General features: G+C 36.7%; 1 protein-coding gene across 1 annotated transcript in view; it reads right to left on the reverse strand.

Moving 5' to 3' along the window:
* The window catches only part of IMPG2 (interphotoreceptor matrix proteoglycan 2), a 246,442-nt gene that overhangs the window by 187,010 nt on the left and 35,154 nt on the right, over positions 1-24,278 (reverse strand). Inside the window, exons 7-12 of the mRNA XM_042954342.1 lie at positions 23,507-23,589; positions 17,602-17,763; positions 13,407-13,465; positions 12,009-12,029; positions 3,814-4,058; positions 242-327 (exon numbers count right to left, since the gene is read on the reverse strand). Of these exons, the coding sequence (XP_042810276.1) occupies positions 242-327; positions 3,814-4,058; positions 12,009-12,029; positions 13,407-13,465; positions 17,602-17,763; positions 23,507-23,589 (656 nt within the window). The remainder of the gene's footprint in view (positions 1-241; positions 328-3,813; positions 4,059-12,008; positions 12,030-13,406; positions 13,466-17,601; positions 17,764-23,506; positions 23,590-24,278) is intronic.

The following is a 24,278-nucleotide window of genomic DNA, read 5'->3' on the forward strand; positions in this document are numbered from 1 at the left end:
TGGAGCTTGGCAATTAACCACCGTAGACTTCATTTAACCACTGCAGAAGGCTTAAATTTTCTGAACCAATACTTGGGACTCTGGAGCTGACAACTGTGAATCATGTTCCAAGGATGATTTAAGAAAATGTTTGAAACGGGAACAGCTCAGGAAATTCATGATGCCAAAGTAATCAGGTGAGTGTACAAAGAAGAAAGTTTGAGGGCCTAATTCTAGGCATAAAACATAGAAACATACTTACCAAAATGGATGGTAGGGTTGCCTGAAGACTTGAACTTTGGGTGTTCCAAACTAGGTCTTCAGTTTCAGGAAGTAAAACCCCTCTCACTGAAGAAAGAACAATATAGAAAACATTTTTAGTTGAGACACTATTGTATTTGAGGTTCAGGGACAACTAAAAATAAGTTTAGATTTTATAGTTTAGATCTTGGCACAGCAGATAACGCAGACTTGCTTAGAAAATATCTGTTACTTTATTCAGAGAGTTTACTTATATTGAGAGGGGGAAACTGAAGGACTCCATAAAAATTTGCTTCTTGCTCTTTTTCCTGCTTCTATTCTTACTACGACCTACATCCTCACTTTACACATGCCTTATAGAACAAATAGTGAATGTCCTCCTTGTGAGGGATAAGGAATTAACGATTTCTGTAGAGCCTTCCAGCACAAAAGGTAACATCTAAGGAAGGACCACACAAGAATGACCAGATGAAGTCATTATATGCATGTTCCAGACCACCAGTACTAGACATCTCAATGCCAAGACCCCCTGGCTCCAAGGAATGTGACTTATGAAGAACACCTGGACCTGTCCTTGTTCTAGATGATTCCTGGATGCCTGAGAGGACAACATGTACACCAGACCACAACCCTCAGTAAAAACCCCAGACCCCAAAGACAAGACTCTCTCCTTTCCTTTTCCAACTCTCCCAGATACATCATCTATATCTGCATGCCCTCTCTCTCTCTCTCTCTCCATTTATATATGTAGATATATATGAAGATAGATAGATAGATAGATAGATAGATAGATATCTTCAATAACTCTGCTCACTTCCTGCAGGCTTGCGTTTTATTTCTGTCCTGTGCATAGTCAAGGACCCTCTTGGCTTGTCCTGCAGGACCCTCTCTTGGCTGGTCTCCTCGAACCCAGCCTGCCTGCATCAATATTAACACAATCTATCTGAATTACAAGACTCCAACATAAAATATTCTTCTCATTATTACATTTAAAACATTCCTATGTAATTTCTTTTTCTCTTTGCAAGCATTATTTACTCTTTTCAAGATTCCTGTAAAGATGTTTTTAAATTGATTTTTTTTCACTTTAATAAAAAAGTTAAGCTGAAATTCCAACTCATTTGGTTGATGCTAGAATGGAGGAAATTATGCAAAATGATTTCCTTTTTGGCAGAAAGGACCTTTGAAAAGTGGGCTAGGACACCAGAGAGTTTATCATTATACCAATATTAAAGAGCAATAGAGGTAAGACAGTAGATTGTATAATTTAATTCAACAAAGGTTTACTGAATCCTTCTAGTTACACAGACTTTGATAAAGCTGAGACTATAAACATTAATAAAGCCAAGTTTCTCCTATGCAAGTATCCCCTATGTCAGAGAGATAAACACAAATTATACACTGAAGTGAGGGCATGTAATACTATGTATGGGATACAAAGAAGAAATTGATTTTGCCTGAAGGGGAGAGGGAATCTATAAAAGCTAAAGAAAAAAAAAAAGGATTGCCACAATTTGATCTGGTGTATGCACCAAAAATGGAAGCAGAATCTCTCTTTATTCACCTGTTACCACTGGCCTGATGTAAAGGGATCAGTCAGAAGCCAAAAACCCTATTCAGTTTAAGTATTTCCCAAAACTCTTTTCAACTGTGTTTACAGTTGTCTTCTATGGGTCAAGGATGATATATCTTTAAAAAATGATGACCAAGTTACCTAGAACTCTCAGTTGGCATGACAATAGAAATAGATTTTAGGGATGAAATTTTATACAAGTGAAACATTCATCTAATGAAAGATCAAAGCACCTGAATTAGTTTGTACTGTATATCCTAAAGCTTTTGTTAAATTCGCTTAGAAATTCTCTGTTTTTGAACTCCTTTTTTAGGACATCTTCTGGGAGATAGCTCTACTCCCAAGCTCCATATAAAAGGAAGACCTTGCTATGCTGGATTTAGTTTCCTACACAATCTCGCTTGGCCTGCTGTATACCTTAATCTTCATGTCATTCTTCCACTACCTTCATTATTAACCTTGGTGTTTGTACCTTCTGTTCAGTTTAGGTTCCCATCTCCTTCAGGTCATGACCTCCTAGCGCTATCTTTTTTCTGATCCCAATATCCAGATTCCTGGGAACTTCTGCCTATTTGCTGTTCCCATAGGTAGTCTTCAACTAGTCTATACTAGCCTTGCCAAAAGGAATTCAGCAATTTCAGATTATAACAAGCCTCTTCTCTTTTCACTATTTTATCTAGCTCAGGTATTCCAACAAGATAGAATGATGAAAAAGGAGTGTATGAGAAAATAAGCCCAGGGTACCTGCACTGCTCCAAAATGCAAAGGTTCCTTAGTGTTTTAGAACTGATAGCCTAATGTCACTATCATCTACAAAGACAGTTTCTCCACTTTAAAGTCCTGTATAGCCTATATGAAACCCAAGCTACTTTATGACCCTGACCTAGCACCCTGTCATATTAACGAAACATCATTCTAGCAGCCAAAATAATTGAAAAACAATTTAAAGTTTTAGTTCAGCTCTCAAAAAATACCTTACTTAGGAAGAAGGAGTTATACATAGTAAAATTTTACTTAACCTTTTTTCTCTCTTTTCTCTGTCTTGTGTCTATTTGTGTTTGTTTATTTACACACACACACACACACACACACACACACACACAGGCCTAGGTGATAACTGCCTGAAAAGATACAGGATCTTTTCTCCTAAGAAAACGTAGGAATTGAAGAAGGTATAAAATGTATCATTGTTAGTATTGCCTATCATTCATAAATTTTCCTCTTTGGCAGCTGGTACTTCTCCTATGCAATCACTTCAATAAAATATACTCCATGGACATTTTAAAAGCTAACTACTCTTGAGTGAAGAAATCATAAAGAAGGAAACATGAAGTAGCAAGTAATTTAACAGGACACCATGTCCCTGATGAGTTAAACTGTTGCAATACTAGTTACCAGATTCTTAGCAAACTTTAGTATGAGATTAACTAGGCCACTCTTTAGCCTCTAAATCCAAAGTAGTCAACCTCGCCCTGGTGATCCCAGATCCACCTATCGATTTCAGATCATAACTGGCTCTCTCCAGCTATCTAAATACAAACTTAGTACTAAATTCTCTGGGATTCTCCCCACCACCCAGTATCAGTTCTCCTTTCACCAAGATCTTCCCTGAACTTTCCTGAGCTACTCTGTATCTTCTGCTCTCTGGCTTTTAAGTCATCACACCAGTTGATTTGCCTGTAGAGAATTAATGTGTTGGTTGCTCAGGCAGCCCTATAACCTGTTTCAATTCACACTTACAGGTTCTATTTCTGTTTTTCTTATATTTTCCTCCTACTTCCCTAAATTATTTCTACATCTCATGCTCTTCTCTACTTTCTCCTCTCTTTGTGGCCTTTTGTCTACAAATATTCCTAAGAGCTCCTGACTGGTCTCTCCAAAAGAGCTGTGTCTCATGCAGTCTAGAGAACCACACATATTTAAGGAAATCAGTTTTCACCAGAGTATATTGGAAAAGAAGCTAAAGCTATACAAGGACTTTATGATGGATATCAACTCACCATTGATAAGCCGGAGGGAGTCAGGATCTGGATTCAAAGAGGAATTCCCCAACAAAAAATTCTGGTGCAGTGTCTCAGCAATATAATCTCTGAAGTTACTAATTGCATAAACAGCAGTGGGCTTATCATCCAGTTCCACAAGACCATGGTTTTCCACCTTGTTGGAATGAAGGCTAATTAGGTCCCAGGTGGTATTGCCGATGGCCTCACCATTGAAGGTCACTGCATAGTGAACATCTAAACCACTATGGATTAAAAGAGAGAACAGATTAGGCCCTGCTAAGGAAGCACAAAGAAAGGAACCCATGGAGAGCAAATATTACACCTGGGTGTGGGGAGGGGCTCATAAGGCATGGATTCCGCCACCATTTGCTGCAGACAATGTGACAGGTATTTCACATGCTTTATCTCATTTAATTTTCATAATAACCCTATAAAGGTTTTATTATCTTCAGGTTATTATTGAAGAAACTGAGCTTTAAAGAAGTCAGAAGATTTGCCTAAAATTTTGCAACATGTAAGTCAAGATTCAAACACAAATCTGCTTGACTCCAGCACCTGCATTCTGAACTACTATGCTCCACTCTCAGTAGCTTTCATTAAACTATTATGCAAAAAAGTCATTAGGAGCTTTGCTCTAGTCATCACTCTGGCTTCCAGCCAATCTATGAGATACGGCCATCAGAAGCAGTACCCATCAAGTCACATCAAGATCCTTCCACAGGAAAGGAGAACACTACCTTCTTGAAGATAAACCACTCAATATAGACATGAGATGAAAACAATTTCCCTCCTTCAGACATCCTAATAGGAGGAAAATGACTCCCAAACCAAAGCATACAAATAATTTAAGCACTCCCTCCTCTGTTATAAGTAATAACTTACTTATAAATTATTATATATTCTTTGATTACAGCCTTTATGGTTGTGTAAAGATTTTGTTTAAAGTGACTGCCTTTCAGTCTGCCTTTGAGTTTCTATCCCCAGTGTTCAGCATGGTACCTTCAGGGCACCCAGTGCCTACTAATAAACAGAAATCTAAACTTGTCTGAATATAAAAAGAAAACTACAGTCTAATAAAGATATATACATATCTAAACAAAAAGTATCAACATAATGAGACTGATCTCATGGATTCTAGAAAAAGAGATTAGTCAACTAATTTATTTCACTATTTAGTGGAAATCTTCTGACCAATGTATTATGGCTTCCTTGTAAAAGTAGATCCTTAGATTGGAGAGAGCCACAAAAAGCTAGCATGGCTTGATGATACTGGGGCCATTAAGATCATCCAACTTCCTTTCTCTTATTTCAAGCTTGCAAAAAGAACTTTGATTATAACTCCCCACAGATTTTCCTATGGGTAAAGAATCCATGAGCCAGACAATGCAACAATTGGTCACTTGGCAAATTTCTTGCTTTAAATCAATCAATTGGCATCCTAGAGAATGCATCATATCTTATGATTTGGTAAGCACGAATTGGTCTTAAGAGACCTGTTCTTCCTGGAAGTACAAGCAGTTTTGGACCTGTCCTAGGCCTGCTTCCTGCAGATCCACACCCTGGACTAGAGGGGACATGATGAAAGTGACCTCCCTCACCAGCCATACAAATAATCAGGTTTGTAATGATGTTTTTATCTTACTCTGAGTAACTTCCATAAGGTTTTTTTCCTAGATCTGATAAGCTATCACTTCTAATGGGATGGTTTAAGGTGCTTTCAAGTGGTAAGTGAGGATTTTGACATCCTGATGCTCTACAAAGTAGTAAGACATCAGCTTGTTATCTAGAGCTTCCGTCAGTCTCTTAATTTTTCATGTCAGAATATGTTGATTTATGGGTAATTCCTGACCCTCTTTTGTAAAGTGTATTTCAGTAAAATACACTAAAATAACCAAATGATGGCACTGAGGTAGAATAAAATAGTAAGAGGGACACCTACTGGTCAGAATTCACCACACAGTATGTGTTCCAAGCATCTAGCATAATGCTTGACTCATAGTAGTTCAATAAATACTTTTGAAAATTATGAAAGAACAAATGGTCAATTTTATTCACTAATGCAGGCAGATAAGACAACTAATTTGTGCCACTTAAATAACAGTATGATATTCCTGACTTGATCCAAAGAATTTTAGTCTCTACATTTTTCACATTAAAGAGCATGCATTATCTTCATACATCTCTGTCTTCTGAGTAATCATTTTAGAGACATTACTTCACAGCCACAACCATACCCCTGAGGATATGCATGCTTTTCCCAAACTCTATGGGATGGACCATGACTACATCTCCAGAAAGGTGAGGTTCTTGGGGTCTCTGCAAAACCAATTTCATGTTAAGACAGAAACCAGTGATAAGGAAAAAAATGGAGGAAAAAAACTGATTTCATTCCTATGCTATGCAGAAAACCAGACAAGGAGAATCAACTTTCACTGGGAGTCTAGCATGTGCCTTGCATGACTTTTAAATATCACACGGAGAAGATCAAGAGAAATGTTCTTGGATCAAGAAATCTGTGTAGTCTGGATTAGATTACAGGTTTTACTCTTTATTGACAAAATATAATTTGTCTCCCAAAATTTGCCTTGGATATCTAAAAATAATGCTTCTGTTACAGCCTATGTTATCTAGTGAGGAGAAATTCATTAAAGAAGATAAAGTGCCTCAGAGATATGCTACAATTCTTTACCATGGTTTTGTACTAGAAAAAGAACTCAAAGAAATGCTTAAGGAATCAGGAAACCTTCTATTCTCAGAGCTGAGACTGTCATTAGGAGCCAAAACAGACTGAGTTCTGGCATGGTAAATGTAGTAAAGAGACATCTTAGGATGAAGGACAGAATAAAAGAAAGCCCAGAGGCCAAGGAAGTACATAAGAGGCAGCAAGCACATTGGAAGACAAAACATGATCTGACTGAAGAAAGCAGGGCTGGTTCTCCACACTCAGCACCTCTGAGTTAATCAGCCACCACTGTATCATCATCTTTCATCTTCTGAACTAGACTGAAACAGCTGCTATATAGAGAAAGGTTCTCCAGAAATGTCAATCATGTGGAGGTAAAATTTACCCTTTCTTACTCTCTTACCTCAAATGCCCTGATTGGCTGTTTAACATGCACAGATTTTAAAGAGACAAAATAAAAATATTACTTCTCATTAACATCCACCAAAATAAACATATTTCAGAGAAACTCAGACATCTTTTATAAAATTTCTTCTATTACAAAGAAGAAATAAAATTTCTTCTATTACAAAAAGTATTACACACTTACAAAGCCTGGAGCTGAAGTTTTGAAGTATACCAAGCAGATATATTATTGATTCACTTCAAATGAGTAACCTACTAACTTAAAATAATATGTGAACCTTGAGGTACAAAGCAAATACAAAATTTCGTATGCATATAAATGCTTATGGAATAAGAGAAAGAGAGAGGTTATATATTATATAAATGGACTATTTCTGTGCCACACATTCATTTATACACAGGTCAGAACACAAGTATACCAAAAAGTTATGAATAAATTCCATCAACTGGCTAATATCTGACAATACTGAACAATTTTGGAAACTGTACCTAGATTAACAATTCTATCATAAAATCTAATGGCTTCATATTGTTATCTGTGTCCCTGTAGAGGACATAGCACTCAGTAACTGGATACCATTCTTTTGGTCATAGGATTAACATGAGAGTTTGGGTGGTTTTCATATTCTAATCATGCCAAGAGGGTAACAAACAATCAAGCCCTCTGGTTGAGAACTGGCCATCAACACATTACCTATAATATATACACACAAAACAGTTTACACATACTAACAGTATAGAAATCAAAATTCTGATTACCTTGGTCAAAATATCTGATACCTCCTAGTCATATAACTTATGGCAAATCAGTTTGCCTGCCTTGGGCAAAATATCCCCACCTCCAGAAGGAGAATAAATAATAGTTCTCATTTTCACTATCTCACAGGGATATTGAGAAAATAAAATGAAAAAAAAAAAAAAAAGAGGCAGTACTTCAACATATCTCTAAAAGTGGTTTTCATTTGATTGTGTATTCCTAGAGGATATAAACCAAGAGTTTATCATTTTTGTAGGCACGGGAATTGTCCAATTTCTAGGTACTTACTAAACACTTGCTTAAATAATATAAATGAAAATGAGGACGTCAGGAAGAGTTAAGATGGTGAAGTAGGGGGACTGGGATTTCCCTTGTCCCTCAAACACAGCTGTATTGAGGTCAGAACACTTAGAATACCCAGGAATACAGTCTGCAGAGTGACAGAGAAATCTCCACAGGTGGACGGAGACAGCTTGATGAGACACAGGTGGATGTTTACAAATTGGTAGAGATAAAGCGCTGGGCCCCATAGGCACAGAGAGGAGGAGACCCCTTCCGTGGAGAGACAAAAGGAAGAGACATAGAGGCTGTGAAAGTGTGGTATTATATTTGGAAAAGAGAAACACCTCTCTGAACCACAGACTGGGGAAGAAGAAATCAGGAGTTTGTACTTTGCAGTTTCTACTTTGCAAATAGCCTTAGGATTTGAAGACCAGCGTTTTCAGGGGTGCCAGACTTTCTCCAGACTGGAGTCCATGCCCTGTGCACGCACCTGGTGGGGAGAGACCCGGCCCAGGGTACGGAATTGACCTCAGGGGTGCACTGGGAGACCACAGTCCGTTCCCTAGAGTACTGTGGGAAAAAGGTTTAATGCTCCCCACCCCCCAGCCCCCCACCGCAAAGACAAAAGACCCTGCAGGCACCAGCCAGAGGCCCTTTGTGGACTGGGTGGAGTGGTGCTACCCCAGAAACAGGTCTTAGCAGTGAGGGATCCTTTAAGACATCGGGTTTTGAATCCCAGCCAAGCGCTTAGAAGGTGTGGAAGACTGTGGAGCAGGACAAACAGCATGATTTGAGATACCCAGTGCCAAGAGGAGAGATTGAGGAGTTGCCATTTTTCTCCCCATCACCTACACATGGGGCTTCAGGGAACAGCACAGCACCCCCAGTGGAGGCAAAACACACTTACACCAAACCCTGTCCCTCCGTGCCTGGTGACTGCATGTCTACTGGAGCAGAACTGACACTGAGTGAACCAGCAGGCATCGCCTCCAGACCAGCACAGTCACTGGTCTCAGGAACCAACAGACAAGTGTATTGTTTTTGTCTGTTAGGCTGGGGTGGGGTTTTTTTTTAATGTTTTTTTCTTTTTCTCTTTTCTTTCCTTCTCTTTCCCCCCTTTTTCCCCCTTCTACCCTCTTTTTTTTTTTTCTTCCCTTTGGAATCAAGCTCATAGTTTCTGATTGGATCTTTGGTCAATTCATCTCTCTCTCTCTCTTTATATATATATATATATATATATATATATATATATATATATATATATATCTTTATATATATATATCTTTATATATATATATATATATATATATATCCCTTTGGATATATATATATCCATATATATATAGGATATATCATATATATATGATCCCTTTGGAATCAAGCTCATAGTTTCTGATTGGATTTTTGATCAATTCATCTCTCTCTCTCTTTATATATATATATATATATATATATATATATATATATATATATATATAAAATCTTTCTTTCCTTTTCTGTTCTGGTTGTCTGTTTAATCAGGCATTTTTACTCTATTCTTTTTATACCTTTTCTGTATCTCCTTCTTCTTTATTTTCCTCTCTCTCTCTCTCTCTGAATTAAACTTTATAGTTTCTTTGATTCTCTGCCTGTATTTTTTTTTCACCCCTTTCATTTCTTTCTTTGTATGAGATAAATTTCCCCCTCACACCTTTTTCCTTTTTTCCAGGATTACTTCATATGGGATAAGTTCCCCCCCCCCCAACACACACACCTTTTTCACTTTTTCCAGGGTTATTTCAACGAACAAATCAACAATCCACCACTACGTGCAGTGGGATAGAGAGCCAAAGACTCAACAACAGAGTGCATGCAACACACTCCAAAAACACTTCCTAGAGTACCAGGCCATGGACAGTGTATAACACTTTTTAATATACTAGTATTCACAGGTATAGGACACATAACAAGCTATTAAAACACGTAAAAGACAGACACCTAGCCAAAATGAGGAAATGGAAGAATTCTCAAAAAAAAAATTCCAGGAAGAAATGACAGGCAGAGAATCGCTCAAAACAGATATAAACAACATATCTGAATAAGAATTTAGAATAACAGTCATAGGACTAGGAGCTGGGTTTGAAAAAAAAAACATAGAAGACAACAGAGAATCCATTGCTGCAGAGATCAAAGACCTAAGAAATAGCCACAATGAATTTAAAAATGCTGCCATTGAGATAGAAAATAAACTAGATGCAGTGACAGCAAGGATGGAAGAAGCAGAGAAGAGAATAGGTGAAACAGAAGATAAAATTTTGGAAAATGATGAAGCTGAAAAAAGAGGGACAGGAAATTACTAGACCATGAGGGGAGAATTAGAGACCTAAGTGATTCAATGAAACAAAATAATATACATTTCATAGGAGTTCCAGAAGAAGAAGAGAGAGAGAAAGGGGCAGAAGGTTTATTTGAACAAATTATATATGAGGACTTGCCTAATCTGGGTAAGGAAACAGACATCCAAGTCCAAGAGGCACAAAGAACCCCCTTCAAAATCAACAACAGGTCAACACCATAACATATCATAATGAAACTGGCAAAATACATAGATAAAGAGAGAATTCTGAAAGCATCTAGGGACTAAAGGTCTTTAACCTTTAAGGGAAGACACATAAGTTTAGTATCAGACCTGTCCATTGAAACTTGGCAGGCCAGAAGACAGTGGCAGGAAATATTCAATGTGCTGAATAGGAAAAGTGTGCAGCCAAGAATCCTTTATCTGGCAAGGCTGTCATTCAGAATAGAAGGAGAGATAAAGATGTTCCCAAACAAAACTGAAGGACCTCATGACCACTAAACCAGCCCTGCGGGAGATCCTAAGGGGGACTCTGTGAGTGGAAAGCAGCAAAGACTACAAAGGACCCAAGACATCACTGCAAGCACGAAACGTACATATAACACAATAATTCTAAATGAGGAAGTCAGAATACTCTTTTCAAATATTAAATATTACAATGAAGGAGTATTACTGTATGTCTAAACATGTCCATAATTAACCTATAAATTTGCTTCATAAATTTTCTATTATACTTATCAATATTGGAAGAGAAAATTAGTTTTTTTAATGTTTATTTATTTTTGATAGAGAAGGCAGGAACAGGGGAGATGCAGAGAGAAAGAGGGACAAAGGATCCAAAGTGGGCTCTGCACTGAAAGCAGAGAGCCAGATGCAGGGCTTGAACTTATGAACTGTGAAACCATGACCTGAGCCAAAGTTAGCCACTCAACCGACTGAGCCACCCAGGCACCCTGAGAAAATGAGTTTTAAATAAATTTGAGCCCAAAGGCAAAAAAAATGACAAGCAACTACCACAAAGAGTAGTGACTATGTTTTTATATTATGCTTTTTCTAAGAAATTCTAGAGTGGATTTTGTTTTGCAAATGAACTATTGAAGAGACGATCTTTCTCCCATTCATTTGCCACTTAAAGTGACACTTGATTATGTTACTGAATGACAGTATACTTGAAAGTGCTTACATTAATGGAAGTTTTTATTCCTATTTTAATCAAGTATAGCTCAACATTTAAAGCACTTGATAGTCAACAGTGTATGGAGGGTTATATAAACTATATCTTGTGAGCTAAATCCAGCCCAGTGTCCATGAGTTAATGAATTTTCTTTTTTAAATAGTTTAAAAAAATCAAAGCAAGAATATTTTGTGACATGTGAAAATTATGTGAACTTCAGATTTCAGTTTCCATAAACTAAGTTTTACTGGAATATAGGTACACTCATTCATTGTCAGTATATTATTGATATCTACATTCATCTGATGGCTGAGTTAAGTAGTTGCAACAGAGAACATATAGCCTGAAAAGCTTAAAATATTTACTACCTGACCCTTAAGTGAAAAAGTTTGCCAACCTCTGATCTGTAAGGAGATGGAAACTGATACTGACACTAATATTGGAATATTGGACACTAATATTGGAAGTTATTCCACACTGAAAATACAACATACCATATTTTCTAAACTGCCTTTCAACCAGTGAACAGTATAAAAAGTGCCAAAAAGTACTCTACCTGCCATTTTCCTTGGGGGATCTGAAAATAAAAATTCAAAGTGTTAAGTAGAGTTTGAGACAGTTATAATTGTCACATTATTCATCAAAGTGCAAGTTCTTAATATATTTCCTCTAAAATGTTTCCTTAAATCAAAATGCTTATATAGTATCAGATGCTGAAAAATGTCTGTATATTGAAGGAAGTGAACAAAGGCAGAGAGAAGATTCTATTTTAAAAATAATAATATTTACTGTCTTTAAACTTACTTTTTAAACCACTCTTATAAGGTTTTCTCTTTCTAAATAAGCATTTTTTTTTTTAGTAGATCAGCAGAGGACTCCAGTTGTTGGCATTAACAAAATTAGCAAACTTTTTTTTGGTAGATAATGAGTTTTGTAGTTTAAAATCAATGAAAAGAAAATAAGGTCTTATACAGAAAAGGGCTTAAGGGATTGGGAAAGGTCAGGACTGACTAAACTACAGGATATTGCATAGCCTTTAAAATTCATTAATTTTATGTAACAGACACTTAACAGAACTTCCCATGTGGCAGAAAACTGTGCTAAGTGTTTTACAAAAATTAATTCATTTAATCCTCATTAAGATTATCAAGAGCCATTAGAATCCCCATTTTACAGGTAAAGAACCTGAGGAACAAAGAAGCTACATAATTTACCCAAAGTATTTCTAAAGTTTTTTTTAATAAAGCAGAATTAATAGTAAATTATCTTTTTTATACAAATATGACATTAAAACTTGGTAATTTATCTAAAATCATCTGGCCAGGAGTGCCAAAAGCAGGATTTGAACCCAGGGAAGTTTGCTGCAAGGTCATGTTGCCTTTTAGGTCACATGAGAGGGGTCTTCAAAGGCCTCACATCCTTAGGTTCTCACAGAGGCTTTGGTCACAACTGGAGGAAGTATTCTGTGAAAAGTGAGAAGGCTGAACTGGGGAGACTGGTCATGGCCCTCTCCCTTGCACAGACAACTACCTGAGTATCTTTGGGTAAATTACTGAAATTTCCTGTGCTCTGGAGTGCTTATTAGAAACAATGAAGAGTGATAATAACTATCTCATAGCATGGCTATTGGGAATAAATGAGTTAATATAGATATGAAGCCTGGCACACTGTAAATGCCACGTACATGCTTGCTGTTATTGCTAGTAAACACAGAAGTCGTGACAAGAGAGGGTGCCAAGTTTAAGATGTTGGCACTATTAATTATGCTGTGAGGTTACACAGTACCCCTACTCATGCTCCCCTACATCCAAGAGCTGGGCCACAACTATCCTCCAAATGCCCCAAACCCTAAGAATACTGAGTCTAGCATGGGGGATAAGAGAAAGAGCTAAAAAAGGTATTACATTGAAATAAAGAGTGCTACTGAACATGTACATTTTTAGAGTCTGCTTACCTAAAGTCAAGTACACGGATGTCTTTATAGCCTGGTAACCCAGTAAATGCATTTTCAACCTGTTAAAAATAAAAATAAAATTTATAGCTATGTAGAAATGTGAAAAGGTACATATAAAATACTGCTTTAAGAGCTGACTATAAAGTGCGCTGTTTATAAGTGGTGGAAGCTTGTACATGTATACAGATACATAGTGGACAGAATGTTATGTAAGAAAACTATAATAATTAACCTTGTTAGAAAATAGTTTTTTGTTTGTTTTTTTTTTTTAAATTTTTTTTCAACGTTTTTTATTTATTTTTGGGACAGAGAGAGACAGAGCATGAACGGGGGAGGGGCAGAGAGAGAGGGAGACACAGAATCGGAAACAAGCTCCAGGCTCCGAGCCATCAGCCCAGAGCCTGACGCGGGGCTCGAACTCACGGGCCGCGAGATCAGAAAATAGTTTTTAACACAACACTGCCACATTTTTCTTTCACATTAAGGTTTTGATATGCTTTGATATTAATTTCTTTCCAAACTGTGAAAAGCAACTTCTTGTTGGCAAAACACTGCTTTTTCCCTTGTGGGATGAAATGTAGATAAAAGCATTAGTTTACCCCCAAAAAAAAGCTACAATAGCATTTTTAAAGGTAATTGTTTGGATTAGAAATCTGGTGCAGCATACACACTCATAAACAGTGAAGTATTCGTTTTCTTTCAGTGTAAAGTTTCTGAAGGCATCTGTTTCCTGTTCCTACAACACGAGGGAACTGTGAACACAATCAAAATTAGAAAATAGTCCACAAGCTGAAGCTCAGTCCCCAGAAGAGAGGCCCTATTGATTGGGTGTCATGATGTAGGTTACGAAGCAGTGACCAGGTAACTAAATTGGTCAAAAGCTCAACTTAGGAGCATCACATTGACAGGAAGCAAGCAGATATTTAAGATCCAGCCATGTAAATCAATATAAGCTTAGTGAATAGAGGGTTGGAAAGAATGCTAACTGAACTAAAAATCTAAAAATAGTCAGGTCATGCATAAATATGTATTTTAACAACATTGAGCATTTAACCCAGATTTCAGAAGGTGACACTCTCACCAGAAAAGTCACAATGGAACCAACACCAGAACAAAGAAAGGAAGTTATTAATGGATTCTGGAGACATCTCTCTCTGGGCATTTGCTTTTAAAGCCAAGTCTTGATAAAATTGGGGGAATGGGATTTTTTAAAAAATCATGGTTCACCGAAGACCTTAACACCTTAAGGATAAAGAATCCAAACCCATGTAACTCTTTGGCTATCATAATTTGCCTTGTTTTATTCTCTTAGAGGAAAGACAGAGGTGCCATAATTCTTGTGGGATCAAAGTAGAGATGGAATCCGTAGAATAGGAATTCGAAAATGAGTCAGTCTCAACTGTTTCTGCTGGCAAAGTAAGTGCCTTATTTTATAGAACTAATACTGCCCTGCCCACCATCCATATCAGTTTTCATAAGATTAAAATGAATGCACCTGAAAGTACTCCGTTAACTGAAAAATGCAATACAACTGTATGTTATTATTATCACTAGGCCCATATCATTTGGGGCTTCGCCATCTCTTGAGTCTAACCACATACAGGTATTCTAATTCATCACATCTGGTTAGCTACCATACAGGTGTCCAGCTGAATCACTGCTCTTTATTAACATCAAGATTAATAATGGGTACAGCCTATTGAATGACTTCTATGTGCCTGGTGCTTTGCAAAAGCACTTCTAATCCTTGCAATAATGCCAAGAGATACCTATTTTCCCAGTTTTATAGATGAGAAAACGGAGATATCAACTAACTTACCCAGGGCCGTGCATTTGGTTATGTGACTAAATCAGAATTTATTCAACCCGAAATCTTTCTAACACCAAAGCCCGTATTCTTCCCAATGAATTTCATGCTTTCTCCTCTTCTTCTTCTCCCTTCTTCATGATAAGGATGTTACAGAATTGGGACCAGGACTGGGAAAACTGTGAAGCTCACTTTAACTTCTCAGCTGAATTAAAATTAAGGGGAATGTACGTGGTATAAAGGAAGGAACACTTTGAAGGGAAGGAGACCTGATCTTCTCTTCTACTCCTAGAGGTTGAAATGACCATGAACAATTTACTCAGCCTCCTGAGCCTCATGTGTAAAATGGAGATGTTTACTCTTATGGTTGCTGTTAGCCAACAGACCAAGCAGCTTGCAGAACATAAGGCACAATGCAAGGACACTGTGTTGATGCTGTGGCTCTCTTCAGGTATCTATGCTCCCAAGCCTATCGTGCTGACCTTTTTCTCTCTGATGTCATACTTGGTGTCATCCCACGCTTATCTTACTCTTCTCATTTAAAAAAAGCAATTGCTCCTGAACCTCAATCCTCTTTAAGCAGGCTTTCTTTTTCCTTGTATGTCTTCCCGTGTTATTACCCAGGAAATAGTATTAAAGGAGCAATCCCTGTGACTGTGTCCTAAAGGGAGAGAGCTAGAGGGGACCCCTCAATTTGCAGTAAACACAGTGGCAGAACCTTTCAGACACACAACCTCTGACTCTGCTGTTTTACACAAAGAAGTGGCTGTTGGTAGACATTTCATTGCAGGTAAGGGGATGGGGCTATAGAGATTGGCCAGGGAAGAAACCATTTCATGGTAGGCCTAGACCATTCATCTCCCCCCAGATCACCTCAAACCAAGAGCTATCTACCTCATAAAGTCTCTGTTGGAGATGTTTTTCAAAATGTTTATTAGACTTCCTATAAATATTCAGTCATACAGTGCAATTGTTTATCTAAACACTCAGGCTTATTAAGGTTCTTTACTCCAAGAGCAGAGAGAACCAGAGAGCTGATCCAAGACACTATCTGATGCCAGGTGGCCACTAGCCTGACATTTCTTCCACATACCATACAGCCTTGCAACTTGGCCACACAGCTAGGAAAATTAATTGTCTGGCTTACACTCTCCATGTCTGATGGCTACAATGATGCTGTTTGGCTGAGAGATGCATATTTCTTTTTCTCATCTAGACACAGTGTCTAGGGAAGGAAATGAGTCCAAAGTAATGGAATTGGAAAACTTGGGCAAGGAGAGCCCCATCAAGAGGGAATGGAAAAGAAATAAACAGGAAGGAATGATGTGCCCTGTCGATGGACAGAGAGGGGAGATGGGCACTGAATGCCTCACCACACAAGAGAAAATCTACACAAGAAGGGGGCCAAGTATGGATCATTTTTAACTGAAAAAATCTTGAGTTCAAGTCCTATATAGAATTCTTCCAGAAAGTAAAGTTGCAGGATAGTCTAATGTATGATTCTTTAAAGACCTTTTTAAAAATACCTCCAACCAAGGTGCCTGGGTGGCTCAGTGGGTTAAAGGTTCAACTTCAGCACAAGTCATGATCTCACAGTTTGTGGGTTCAAGCCCCACATCAGGCTCTCTACTGTCAGCACGGAGCCCACTTGGGATCCTCTGTCCCCCCTCACTCTGTCTCTCCCCCACTCATGCTCTCTCTGTCTCTCCAAAATAAATAAACATTTAAAAAAATTAAAAATAAATAAAAATACCTCCAACCAAGTAACAGAGATAGGAAAATTTACTTTTCACTGGATACTGTTTTGTCCTTTTGGACTAGGTACTGTATACTACCCATGTGTTAACTGCCTCAAATTTTTTAATTTAGAAAAAGAATATTAAATATGAAATTAAAAGAAATTAAATTTAATGTTCCTTCAAGAAAAACAATACAATCCATGTAGTTTCTCAAAGATACGCATTTCTCCAAATACTGTCAAGTTAAAACCATGCCACAGAACATACTCTTCTTTGGCTGTGCAGCAAAAGTTTGGAAATAGTATTCATTTGTTAGCAGATGGCAAAGGTGTGAAAGGTTTTGCTTCAATTAAATAACTCATCTACCTTTCTGTGATCTTTTTACAGAATTTTCTGAAGAAGTGGCTAAGTTACAGCCCTCTGTACCAAGTAGAAGAGTTTGATTCCTTAACCCACCTTTACCAGTCTTGTGAATATGGAAAATTTACAATCCCAGCAAAATTTCTTGTTGAAAGGAAGGAAGGAAGGAAGGAAGGAAGGAAGGAAGGAAGGAAGGAAGGAAGAGAAAAAAAGGAAAGGAAAGGAAAGGAAAGGAAAGGAAAGGAAAGGAAAGGAAAGGAGGAAGAAAGAAAACCAAAAAATCACCCACCTCTGAAATAAACTCTTCTACAAGGTGCTGGTGCTGAAAGTTGGAGGGATCCTGTAGTTCTTCCCTATATTGCTCTCCCAAAAGGTGGATACTAAACTCTGCAATCTGCTCAGTTGCTGGTTTTGTGGTTTCTTCCATGACATTCTCAATTTCATTACTAATCTGGATTTTTAGAGAAAAGGCAAAAAAATGTCAATGTTTACTCATGCAACCAACAAATACCTACTGATTGCTATATATCAGACACTGTGCCAAAAGAAACTGCTAATGATGGCCTTTTATATAGTGTTTGACTTTGGAACTAGCTGGGTAGACTTTAAGACATAGGCTAATATTAAAATTACTGTGCATTTGTACATTCCTTTGAACACACAAAGACTGCTTCAGGGAAAGACCGGAAAAATTTCCAGATAACCACCAAAGTTGACCATCTGTGAGTTAAAAGAGTTGAGTATACTATTATTATCATCTAAAAATAGCCTAGAAGAGTTGTCCTCAAATTTTTTGGTCTCAGGACCCCTCGAACTCCTAAAAATCATTAAGAAATACAAAGACATTTGGGTTTTTTTTGGACTATCTCTATAGATATTTACCAAACAAAAAATTAAAAGAGAAATTTTAAAATATTTGTTAATTCATTTAAAAATAATAAACTCCTTGCATTGTAAAAAGTAATAACATATTTTGCAAAATAAAAAATTAACATGTAACATTGTTTACATTTTTACATACTCTTTAATTTGGCTGGCTTAATAAGAAGACAGTAGATTCTCATAACTGCTTCTACATTCAATTGGTAGCACTATGTTGTTTTAGTTGAAGTATATGAAGAAAAGTATTAAGGAAGGGAGAAATGTAGATACACATAGACATAGACACAGATATATAGATATATATAATATATATTTTGAATGTTTATTTTGTAAGAGAGAGAGCTCATATGTACATGCAAGAGAGAGTGCAGAGGGACACTCTGGGGGAGGGACAGAGGGAGAAAGAAAGAGAATCCCAAGCAGGCACTGCTGTTAGCACAGAGCCTGATGTGGGACTCGATCTCATCAATGGTGAGATCATGACCTGATCCAAAATCAAGAGTCAGACACTTAACCAACTGCACCATCCAGGTGCCCCAGGAAGGGGGAAATATATTAATAGCCTTTTCAAAATTGTACAGATACTTTTTATTTTTTTAATTTATTTTCTTAATTTACATCCAAGTTAGTTAGCATATAGTACAATGATTTCAGTAGTAGATTCCTTAATGCATCTTACCCATTTAGCCCATCTTCCCCTACAGCCCCTCCTGTAACCCTCTAATTTGTTCTCCATATTTAGAAGTCTCTTACGTTTTGTCCTCCTCCCTGTTTTTATATTATTTTTGCTTCCCTTCCTTTATGTTCATGTACAGATTCTTTTTAGATACTACACCAAACCCAACAAGTGGTAATTACTTAAAGATTAGTTGCTGTGTGGAATCTGAAACAGTATCAATGAACGTTTTGTATTCTGTAACAGTAATATCCAGGTCTTCCAGTGGCCAATGCTGTAACAATTTGAACAAAATAAATAACTGATTATAATCCAAAGAATAAAATAAATATCCATGAGTCCATATTGATAGAAATAGATGATTTAATAAATAAACGAGAGTCGACATAGTCTCTTATGGAAGAATTCCAATTAATAAATGTAAAAAGAATGAGGGAAATAAAATATCGCTACTAGAATGATATAGTAATAACTGCTACATGGCAGATACACTTGAGCTCATCCAAGTTCCTCCATTTTGATACACAAGAAGAGGGGCTGGAATGGAAGAATGGCTAGCCTAAGGGCTCAGAGCAACCCAATGGCAGAGTCAGGAAGAGACTACAGAGGCTATGCTTCAGTGTATCATTTTTTATCCTTGATAGATCATATAATCAGACCTTCATAACCTCAGAATAGGAAAGAACCTCAATGATCCTACCATCCCTTGTGATGCTTGAAATTCTCTCTACAATATCCCTGACAAATGGCTGCTCATCTTCAGTTTAAATGTCTCTGATGAGAAAGAGTCATGATTTTCAAAGACAGACATTACATTTCATATGAAAAAGCTCTCATGGTTGGAAAGTTCTTTAATTTTTTTTTCTTCTTTGCCCTTCACAACTTGGTTCCTGCTTCTCTTTTCCAGCCTCATATTCCTCCCCTCCCCCTTTCACTATCTACTCCAGCCATGTTAAATTCCTACTTACAGACCAAGGAATGGGCTAATTCTCTCATCTCAGGCCTGAGCAGTGTTTTGCTTTGAGACCTCAGGCCAAGACCCTTCACCTTTCTCTTCTTCTGGTAAGTTCTATTCACCCTCAGTTCAGACCTCACTCCCATCAGAAAATTTCTCAGAACTGCCCCCTCAAAACTGACCCAGTGCTCCTAATGTTCTACTTCATTCTGCATTTGCCCTATCATAGTGCATACCATACAGAGATTATAGTGCATGTTTACTTATCAGTATGCCTCCTAAAACAGTAACAGGCACATATCAGGCACATATATTTTTTTGGCATTTTTATTAAGGTATAACTGATATATAACAAACATACATTACTTTCAGGTATACGATGTAATGATTCCATATTTTTATGTATCGAAAAATGATCATCACAATAATTCCAATTAACATCCATCACATACACAGAAAATTTTTTTCTTGTGATGAGGACTTTCAAGATCCACTCTCCTAAGTACTTTCAAATAAGCAATATAGTATTGTTAACTACAGTTACATTATGTACTTTACATCCCCATGACATATTCATTTTATGACTAGAAATTTATACATCTTGTCCCCGTCACCCATTTCACCCACTTCCATCCAAAGTTCCTAATATTAAGCCCAAATATATTTTCCTATAAGTTCCACCACTGATCTCAGTTCTGTAATCTGGGACATATATAAAAATTGTAGTCGCCAGACAGCCTTTCAAATAAGTATAGACAGCTATCATGACTTCCCTGACTCCTTTAGCTCCTCTCCTCCAGACATTTCTCAGGCTCTTAATATCTTCCTTAGAGTGTGGTATACACAAGTGAGGTCTGATCAATTAAAACATGATAGGATACCACCTATTATAACAGATTCTATATTTCTATTAATGCAACGTACAGCTGCACTAGCTTTTACTAGCTCTCCCCTAGTAACTGCATCATACTGCTGATTCATATAGAGACTAACATCAATAAAAACTCTTAGTCTTGTGTAATTTTACACAAAACTTTGCATTTTTCAATATTAAATTTTATCTTGCTAAATTTGGACAGAAACTTCCATTCCCAGTATTATCATAAAAGAAATATCCTTGGTAATATTGCTGCTACAAAAAGCCTAAAGTGCTGAATAAATATTTTTTAATGTTTCTAATGCATAGGTGGTTTGCAAGAAAGTTAAGGAAATCCTAACAGGTCAAGAAAAACAGGTTAGAAAAATCAAGAGAGATGAATCAGTGTTGCATGAGTACACAGTATATCTGCTGATCCTTTGTAACCTAGACTTTAGTTTTAAATGCCACAAAAGGGATAGGATAAAAAGTTAAAGGTCTGTACATTTTGAAAGGTCAGATCAAAGACTCCCACATAATGGTGAAGAATATAGCTACACTTCTGGTGAGCATAGAATAAGTACAGACTTATCAAATTACTATGTCATACACCTGAAACTAAAGTAATATTGTGTGTCAAGTATACTTCAATTAAAAAAAAAAAAAAGATTCAGGGCACCTGGGTGGCTCAGTTGTTAAGCATCCAACTCTTGATTTCAGCTCAGGTCATGACCTCACAGTTCAGGAGACTGAGCCCCACATGGGGCTGTGTGCTGACAGCATGGAGCCTGCTTGGGCTTCTCTCTCCCTCTCTCTCTGCTCCTTCCCCATGTGTGCACGTGTGCATGCACTCTCTCAAAATGAATAAACATTTAAAAAAATTTTTTTCTAGAATAAGGAAATAAGAAATTTTCAGACAAGCAAAATCTTAAAAGGAACCAATGAGAGACTCCCACTAAGGTATTATTAGAAGCATATATTTCAAAAAGAAAATTATCCTAGAAGGGAAATCTCAAATGCACAAAAAGAAGGGCGCCTGGGTCCCTCAGTCAGGTGAGCATCTGACTCTTGATTTCAGCTCAGGTCATCATCTCATGGTTCGTGGATTCAAGCCCCACATCAGGCTTCCCACTGATAGCTAAGAGCCTGACAGGGGTCTTCTGTCTCCCTCTCTCTCTGACCCTTGCTGTGTGCTCTCTCGCTTTCTCTGTCTCTCAAAAATAAATAAACATTAAAAAAAATTTTTAATGCACAAAAAGAATTTTATGAAAATAAAATAATACACATCCAGGTAAGTATAAAACAAATTTTATGTGAAACAAACATAATACTGTCTAACTTGTGGGATTAAAAAGAAAACTAAAAGAGAAAGAAAGAACAAAAATATTTAAAAATAGCATATAAATCAGTAAAGGGATTATTTGAGTAACAATGTTCTAGTGTTCCTCATTGCTCAAGATAAGAATTAAGATTTGAAAAACTTACATTTTGCTAGATTATACATTATAATTCATGGGGTAATTTATAGAGTGTATATATATATATATATATATATATATATATATATATATATATATATATTATATAGAATGTATTACAAATATTATATGTAATAATATATTACATATTATGTAACATATAGGGTAACTACTAGCAAAACAGAAATGAGGTATACAGTTTCTAAAACAGTAGATGGAAAATTAGGAAAATAAGGAAAAAATGAACTGTAAAACTAACTTCGGGCTTCATTTTGAACTAGAGGTACAGGGATCTAATTCTTGTTAGGTATCTTTATACTGCTTTGTTTTCTTACTGATTCTATAAATTGGCTTGAAATTATCCTCTCTTTTAGATATTAATGTTCCAATTATATACAATTCAATTATGTACAATTCCTTCATGTTTATTATAGGGAATTCTATCTCATTCCATAAATGTTCCCATACCGAAACCATAACTATTGTGCTTCAAGTTCAGATCCATGGTATCACTTTTTATTCATTCACTCACAAATATTTATTGAATGACAATATTTCCCAGCACCATCTAGTCTGGATGAAGTTGTACAGAGGGTAAATGTATTGATTCAGGAATCAACTCAGGGGTCCAATATTACTACCAGCTTTGTTCAGTGAGAGGGAAGGTGGAGAGGCAGAGCAGGCTGATGTAACATGATTTCACAGAAGTTAAAATGTTGAAATTGGAAGAAAATGTGCAAGGTAACTAAATTGCATCTTTCTAGTGAATATGTTCAATCAGAGTTCGCACTGTATTAAGTAATATAAGATTTATGAACCCCAAAATTTTAAAAATTCATATTTAACAAAATTTCTAACAAAATATTTCTATCTTCCTAGGCAGCCTGTGTACTTTCTTTTTAAAACTGAATGTTACAGAAAGTAAACTTAATATTGTTTCATGGACAGGTTACCGTTAATAATGATGCATTTAAAAAACACGGTATTTCTTGATTTTTCAACTGCATAAAACCTACATCCTTTTCCTCTGAAGAAGACAGGGAAATAGAAGAACATAGGCAAATGACAGTAAATTATGTCACAAAGCCCACAAGTGACAATGAGTTTACCATGATAATTCCCCAAGCACAAGTCATTTCATTCACAACTTGAAGCTCTCTCTTGCAAAAGCAGATTGACTCAACTCTCCAAGGAATCTTAGGTTCTTTTTAATATACTGGTTTTAGAATCTACATTTCCACAAAGGAAACCACATGAAGTTTTGTGCAGTTTAGCAGTGGAACATAAGTCTCTCTTAACCCCGTTCTCCATGTTAGAAACTAAATAATAAAACAGAGCATCACTCACACTCTCCCCAGGCCTCTCCTTGCTGCTCTCTGAGATACCTTCAGAGGTGGTCACCCCTGGATATGGAACACTGACAACAGCACCTAAGTAGAAAAACAAAAACATGTACATGAACGTAGTCCCTAAGTCAGAATCATATCAGGAAATAACGAAGTTGACTTCAAAACCATTCCTGTAAGTCATTTGCTTTATCATCCTGGAAATTCAGTACATTCTAACCTTAAGAAACATTTGCATAGAATCTTCCTAGAACAGAAAATAATTACAACTCATTCATTCAAGCAACAAGCATTTAAAGAGCACCTACTATATGTCAGCCACTATGTAAGATTTGTTAAGGATACAGACAAAATTTTTATCCTTAAGGAGCTACCTAGTAAAGGGACAGATACTGAAAAATATAATGTTACCCGATAGGGAAAGTGGGTGAAGGTTGGACACTGGCTAGGAATTGATCATTGTTGAAGCTTGGCCTCATTGTGCTATTCTATTTTTTTGTATATGTTTGAAATTTGCAATAAGGAAAAGCTTTTTTAAAAAAATTAAAAATAAAGAAAGCAACTTCCAATTCATAGGAAATACAAAAATCAAGGAAACATGTTAAAGTACACCACAGAATGCAATCAAAAAAATCCTTACTCAGAGAAACTTGTAGAAGACAAATGACAAATGGTGGAACTAAAAAGGTTCTACCTGTTGGCATAAGCAGTGGTTACAGAGTGTTTGCCTTAAAGTAATTCTTTAGGTCATACACTTGTATTAAGTAGTTTTC

Source organism: Panthera leo, chromosome C2 (assembly GCF_018350215.1).
Source record: "Panthera leo isolate Ple1 chromosome C2, P.leo_Ple1_pat1.1, whole genome shotgun sequence".
Classification (NCBI taxonomy): Eukaryota; Metazoa; Chordata; class Mammalia; order Carnivora; family Felidae; genus Panthera; species Panthera leo.